General features: G+C 36.0%; 1 protein-coding gene across 10 annotated transcripts in view; it reads right to left on the bottom strand.

Moving 5' to 3' along the window:
- The window catches only part of EML6 (EMAP like 6), a 269,209-nt gene that overhangs the window by 161,973 nt on the left and 99,420 nt on the right, over positions 1-7,816 (bottom strand). For all 10 annotated transcript variants that reach the window (XR_008995844.1, XR_008995845.1, XR_008995846.1 and 7 more), the window contains exons 3-5: positions 7,160-7,319; positions 3,695-3,793; positions 1,014-1,082 (exon numbers count right to left, since the gene is read on the bottom strand). Coding sequence is in view for 7 of the 10 variants with exons in the window: in XM_057497201.1 (XP_057353184.1) it covers positions 1,014-1,082; positions 3,695-3,793; positions 7,160-7,319 (328 nt within the window). In the remaining 3 variants the exon portion in view is untranslated. The remainder of the gene's footprint in view (positions 1-1,013; positions 1,083-3,694; positions 3,794-7,159; positions 7,320-7,816) is intronic.

Here is a 7,816-nt window from a genome sequence, read left to right on the forward strand (position 1 = left end):
AATATAAGTAAACCTTACACTCTTACTCATGGACTTAAATTCATCTTATCTACAAACCTATAGACAGAAGATCCTGGGTCACATCCCAGGACTCAGGAGAAATTTTTGTTATGTCAGAGCCAAAGATATTGATGGTATTGATTTTGCTACCTGTGTAACAAAATAGAAAGAAGTTAATAGCCATAGGTAGGTCCTGGGCCACTAGTAATATTTCAGGCTGTGTAGTCTGGAGGAAGACAGAGGCATTTAAAAACCAATTGCCTCTGTTGGTTTGTACCAGTAACCTTCTATTTCTCACAACATAGCACCTTTCTACTAAGAGAACATAGCAACATGTCAAAAAAAAAAGTTTTGACATGCAATATGTGTAAGCATTCATCATAATATAAAAACTTAATTCACAAAATTAAAATCAGAACTCTTTGAAAACATGCAGTCCTACAAGTATGAGTCTTCAACTTGTACATAATTCACATAAAGTTTCTTTTTCAGCTGCCTGCTAAGCATGTCAGTTGACTGCATTACATTGCATTTCTGAAAGACAGCCTTATGAGCTGATGTCAGCTTCCTCCAAGATCAGAGAAGTAAGTAAGAAGTCTCTAAATTAAAGGGAAAAAATGTAAATTGATCATAGACACTGCAAAGGGACTGTTGGTTACCATGAGTGTTGGGGTGGGTGGATAAAAGGGTACAAAAATTATCAATCATAATATAAATTGGTCACAGGGATGGAAGTACAGCATGGAGAATATAGCCAGTGATTCTGTAACATCTTCCTATGTTGACAAATAGTAGCCACACTAGTGGGGGTGAGGATTTAAAAATATGTGTAACTGCTGAACCGCTGTGTTGTATATTTGTATACTATAAACCAATGTAAGATTGTATATCAATGATACTTCAATGAAAAACAAAGAAAAAAATGTAGTCAAGCAATTTCTCAATACCAAATTTTATATATATAATTCTTTTCACACAAAGTACAAAAAAATTTTTTTAAATAACTACTTTACCTTTATATGTTTTACTCCACAGCTAACCACTCTGTTTGGCTGATATGGATCCCAGGAAATATCAAAAATCTATTAAAAAATTAAAAGTTTTGTTAGTCATTTATGTGTTTTTGCCTTTTTTCAGATACCAGTCCAATTGCCAAGACTCTATCCTAACATTTAGAACACAATGTTACCTGCTCAGAATGAAAAGTGGAAGATTTGGCTCTAGGTATGAGTCAGGAATTGCTAACAAATGTTTCATCAACACATGTATAGTTTAGGTCAAATAGAGAGGTCACAATTAACCACAGTCATTGAGAACAAACTGGTGTCATACTTTTAACTTCATTACCCATTCAGGGTAAACAAACTGTGATTGATTTAGGGTCAGTTTTTTAAAATCTAATTTTCTATAGTTCTCCACAATGCTAATAAGACACTTTGAGATAGCTTTAAAACTAAAAGAATTATAAAATGCTTCATTTTAAGTATGAGAATGTTTAATAATAAACTGCAATTCAATATGGCTAACAGATCTCATAATTGTAGAAGTTAATATTCCTATACATAAGGCACAGGCACTGATCTGGCACTAACTTAGCCTACCAAAAATAATGCTTTAGGTCATCATTTTAACCTGACCATATTTTCAGTCCTCCAAGGAACTGAAAACATATCTGCCAATACAATTTATTATTCTTTAAGAAAAGCTATCAGACAGTTTGCAGGAGTTTTATTTGCATTTGGGGAACAGGAAAGAGAAAACTCTTTGTTAACCTCGAGTGTCAAATCACCGGTGGCAACTGTTTAAAATGCATATTCCCTAGGCCCACCTGAGAGATTCTGATTTACTAGGTCTGAAATTAGGTCTAGACATCTGCATTTTTAAAGAGACCCCAGGGGATTCTTGTGCAGGTGGTCCAAAGATCACATTCTGTGAAGCTCTAATAGAAGAACCAACTGTCAGGGCCAGAGTCTAGACAAGAAAAAGGGCTTAGGCTGCTAATTTCTCATCACATAGGATGGAGCAATATGGCCCTTTCATCAGAGAGAGATGAAGGACTGACAACAGTTGGTTAGATAGAAAGGAGCAACTATGAACTACATAAAGAACACAGTAATTGATCCAAATACCAAGTACCCATGAGGGCCAAGTACCCATTTTAGCTATGTGAGATCAGAAAGGACTCAGCATCTCTAAAATGACAACACCTCAGTTCTGTTATGAAGTCAATTAAAATAATGTATTTACAATCATTTGACAGGTTATACAGCATTCATTATACAAATGAGTGCTAGGGATTAAGTATTTTAGCCACTAAAATAATCTTGAAGATAATCATTTGCCCATAAGCAGTCAATAATGATTCATAATGGCATCACTAATAAAGAGCCAACTATGTGCAGTACAAATTATGGGGTCTGGGAGAACAGTGTTCTAAAAGAACAGTGTTTCATTAAAACATTCTAGGTTCTCAGTATGAGAGAAGTCACTGGGGTAGCATTGCACTTTTTACAATCTACACCTAACTGGAAAGTGTACAATACATTAACAAAGCAGTAAAGATTTGTTCTGATTCATTACTTTACCAGATATGATGGGGTCAGAGCATAAGCAGAAACAGTAATATCCACAATGTAAGCATCACAAATATTTTCAACCTGTTCATTCGGTACTAAGTTAATATCAATTAAATGCCAGGAAGTTAATACCAATACCTGGGTACAGCCCAACCATCACTATGCCGTTAAACCTCCCTTACATGTAGCCAGGGGTGGGAAGCATTGGACTAGAGGGTGCCAGACCTCTTCCAACACTAAAGTTCCATTACTAGTCACTCTTGGACTTTCCGAAAACTTAATCCTCAAGTACAATTTGCCCAAACATGCAGCAACAATTACGGAATCTCCTTAAAACAATTTTCCCTAGATGAATGTATCATTCACATTTAAAAATTTTTTAGAGTTCACTCTAAGCAAGAGACCTTGAATTTAATAATTCAGGCCTAATCTGCATAGATACTTATATTGCACAGAAATACAAAACAACTAGGAATGATTAAGAATTTTTAAATTAGGAAATCAGAATAAATTAGTTGAATTATTTTAATTATGCAAGATACTAGAGAAATACATACTGACTAGTTCATACATAAGCCTACTTCATATCCTATCTTGACAGCTATGACTACATGGAATTATTTCTGATCACACTGACTTCAATATGATGATAAGTAGGCTACAATTTACATTCAAGATTCTCAAATATAACAAAGAATCTCACAGTTGTCATTACATTCATCTGAAATTAAAATTATATACCCTTAGAAATATTCACAAAATGTTTACAACTATTTCCATTTCTAAACGAATATATCTAAACGTTAAATATAATTTCATATTCACATCTTTTCAAATTCAATTTTATTTTGATTCAATGAATATGCTAAATGCCAGTATCAAAAATTTGTTTTGCCTATGAAAAGTAGTAGCAATTAAATAAAGCATCTGATCACTAGAATAGATCATGCCAACATAGCTATTAATCATGAGTTAATTTTTAAAGACTAAGTTTTTAAGTTGACTACACAGGAAAAATCTATATGTGGCAAATTTACAATATTGAAAGTTTGAGAAGCTATATCATATTTTCCCCAGTCATGAACTCTACATGGCTTAACCCAACAAGTCCTTCTTACCCGGTCAGAGTGGCCAGTGGCTGAAGCCAGAAGTTTTCCCCTCCTCCAGTCCCAGATGCAGACTGTGTTTTTGGCATCCAATCCCACAGAGGCTAAACGCTGAGAGTAAGAACAGTAACTTAATATCTGAAACGCCAGGGAGATTTCCTATTATCCACGGCTTTTTTCAACAAATGGTTACTGATCACGCACTATGGGCCAGGCATATGAAAAAAATGTTTCTCAAACTCCATCTTAAATCCCAAACAAAAGAGATTACAGTAGGTAACTATTATTATCATATACCAAAATGTCAAAAACCTAAAAGCTCCAACTCATCTGTCCTTCTTAAACATAGAAAACAAAGTCTCTGATTAATCAGTGGCAACCCTAGGAACAATGTGAAGCAAGGTTCAAATTTTTTAATTTTTAAATTTAAGATCTTAATGTCATATTTAAGAGACTCTAGGATTCTATAGTCTAAGAGCCACACCAAACTGCTAAAATTAAAGGGTTTGACAGGCACATAATAAAAAAATCCCATAAATGAACATTACTTTCATAATTTCACAAACATTTCAAATGACCAAAGAAGGGTATATAATTTTAATAGAAGTAATCTGGGACTTCATCTCCCAGTCTAAATTCTTTGGATTTAGATCAGAACTTACTCTCAAAGGGAAAAGAAAATCCAACACATGTTAAGTATATACAAAATCAAAAAAGTATCAAAAACCCGTATTAGGAACACCAAAATCAGCACTTCTAGCAGGATGCCACTCCTAGGGAAACAGCGCTCTGTAGCAGAGGTCTGGACTAGATGTGAGTAGATTTGGCTTCTCTTTTGACTTTCTAAGTAGCCAAAAAGACCTTGGAAAATTAACCTCCTCAGATCTCAGTTATCTCATCTGTAATATGAGTGCAAAATATTTGTTCCATGTACAATACCTAGCAGGATTGCTTAATAGGCCAATGAAATAATTTAAGTGAAAGAGTTTGAAAATATTGTATTGCCCAAATATGAATATCTGAGCTTATGTTTGTCACCAAGTATATTTATTTGTGCGTGTGTGCACATGTGTATATGCACATGTATCTACAGAATGATAGCCAGACATGGCTAAATGCATACATGCATTGTTATGCAGGAATTATTTAGGATTCTTCACTAAAGATGGCTTCTGTTAGGAATATTTAGTATAAAAAATACACAGTTGGAGATTTTTAAAATGTGCCCCTTAAGAAAGGGGGTCTTTGCCATAATTTTTAATTGAGGTTCCAGCAATGGAAATGATCGTAAAACTTGGTTTCATTTTTATCCACATAAGAAAATTCAAAGTCAGTAAATTCCATTCAGTTTATTCTTTTTTTTAATAGAAAAAGCTGTTAACAGAAACATGGGCACTAAAATAAAACCTACATTTTTTTGATTGAGAAAAATCCAAAAGAAATCTATTCTGTTCATTTGTACTGACAAGCCCCATAGCTACCTAAAAAGCATTTCTATTGTCTTTTTTTGCTTGAGAAGTGATGGGCCATTTGTCATTTTCTAAATATCACTTGAATTCAGTGAACTCTGTCCATGGAGTAAGGCAGACCTGAAGCAATAGGCATCAAAGCTATGAAAGGTTATTTTTCTCAACTGACAGTTAAGTGGCATTAAGTCCATTCTAATCCATGTCCCCTTCAAAATGAACCTAAAAGAGAACAGCCAGGATTCTAAAACAAAACACATGAAGAGTGAAAGCTGGATTTCCCTCTGCTGCATTATATTTTTCTTGTGATGCTATAGAAAAAAACTGATGAAGAATGCTTGCTAGAAAAACAAAACCAGAGAATGTGTATATAAGTAAACATCTAAGCACATATTTACTTGCATATGCATTCTGACACATTCATTCAATTTAGTCAGGAAGTCAATAACTACAAGTCTGAACCAATGTCACTATCTAGCCATTTCTCTTTAGACATGGATACGCAGTGGAGGGTATGCATTATCCTAACTGAGATTACAAAGTAAATTCAAAAAAACATATATGCCAGGGGTCTACATATGTGTCTAGTTCTAGAAAGCAAAGAGTAGTTAATGGTCACAACTTGCTCAAAATAGCAGAAAAAATAAGTAAATTTTAATTGTTTAAAATGTGACTCAAACCAGATCAAGTCTTCTAATCCACTGAACACCCCACAAACTCTCAGTTTGTTTAAGCCCCTATGAATAGGTCTTTCCACAGCATGGACTTACAAAATTAACTCAGAAATTTGCCAAAAATGGGACTGACAGAATTAACTGGCAGAAATATAGAGGATGGGAGACAGAGGAAGGGTGCCCTGGGAACATGGAGGGGCCTGGGGGAAAGCACAGCCTTGCTGAGGAGGGGCTGCAGTGGAAGCCAGGGACCACCCCTGTATGGTTTTATTCCTCTCTAATATTTTTAAAGTTGAGATGTAATTGTCATCCATAATGTATTAACAAATCTTTTCTGCCAAGTGGAAGTCCAAAGGAAAGGGAGAGACTTTATTGAGGGTCTGAGAAGGCTTCATGAAGACCCTTGAAGTGTCTTGGAAAAATGAGACACTCTAAGGGGCAAAGATGGGGCATAGGGCACTTGGGTGGGAGAGGACAGTATGACCAAGGGTCTTGAGGTGTGCAAGTGCAAGACCTGGTAGAGGAATCTGACTTGTCCCATTTGACTGTAAGGGGGTGGTGAAGATAAGACTAGAGAAGTCTGCTGGACTAGAATGCCCAGCCACACGGTGTGGACTTCATTCAATAGGTACTCCAAGCTGTTGTTTTTAAACAACACTCTGACACTTTTCAGTTGGTGAAATGTATTAGCAAGAAATTGACAGTGTGGAGACCTGTTAAGAGGTTAAATTGGCAGTCATGACACGGATTCGGAACTTAAAGGATGGTGGCAGACAGAATGGGAAAGAAAATAAATTTAAGAGATACTGAAAAAAAAACCAAAAAACTAATGACTACACATGAATCAGTGACTACTTGAGTTGGGGAGAGTGGGAAGGGAGGAGTCAGAAGTGACCTCAAGGTAAAGAGGCAAAGAGAATCTCCTCAGTGGATTATTGGGAGGTTATGCTACCTTCTGCAGGCAAGAGAACCAAGGAGATGCTTGGGGCTTGGGGTCTGTGAAAAAGGTTTGGTCCAGCCCTATTCAATATAAAGCTAACAGTAGAAGACAAAGCGAAGTTGCTGAGTCACAATGAACCCAGTCAGCTTGAGCCATGACTTCTTCCTGGAGACTTTTAACCTGATGGTGAGAGTGGGAGAACCAACACTGGGCCTTCCTAGCAGTGGTATCAGGACCACAGTTTGGAAAATTGTCTAACAGGTGAGGATTCTCAGAGGCTGCCAAGGGGAGACATCAAGGGTTGATGGACTTTCTGAACCTATATGCTAGGCATATTATGATTCTAAGTGACTTATGAGAAGTCATTAAAGGAAAAAGAAATGGAAAACATACAGACCTGTCCATCTGAGTCAAAAGCCAGGCAGGCGACTCCATGTGTATGAACATCTTTAAGAATAGACACAGTCTGGACATTATAGGAATCCCATATACATATATACGGCTCCTTCCCAACTTGGCCAGTTGCAACGAGAGTTTTATCTGGGTGTAAGGCAAGGCTGAAAAAGAAAAAGGCCTCTTTTCACATTCTCCTACTGAACGAAGTTTAGGAAAATATTGATCTTTTACCCACATTTGTTTCTCATTCTTATCATGTAATAAAATAATCTCAGGAGCAAGAGTCTGAACTGACCCCAAAATAATTACCTGATTGGTCTAACAGAAATGTTCAACTTTGGCAAAGAGAGGCCTAGCACAGTTTAACAATAATTTCATCCGATCTTACCCACTTGGTTACCTTGAAAATCAGACACTACTGTGATTCTAATTGTATGACTAGAAAACCTTCTATATGGTTCTGTAATTGATTTATGTCATACTTACTGATTTGGAAAATATTACTCAACTTTCAGGTTACCTTTTCATTTTAATTTGAAAAAAAAAATACTGTTGCTAGGAGAAAGTATGCTTCTCAGAATTAATTAAACCTGTTTACAGAAGCTCTGGCTACCATCCTCATTAGGATTTCACAGCATGGAGAAGTCTCAGAATCAAA

This window comes from Manis pentadactyla, chromosome 2, assembly GCF_030020395.1.
Source record: "Manis pentadactyla isolate mManPen7 chromosome 2, mManPen7.hap1, whole genome shotgun sequence".
Classification (NCBI taxonomy): Eukaryota; Metazoa; Chordata; class Mammalia; order Pholidota; family Manidae; genus Manis; species Manis pentadactyla.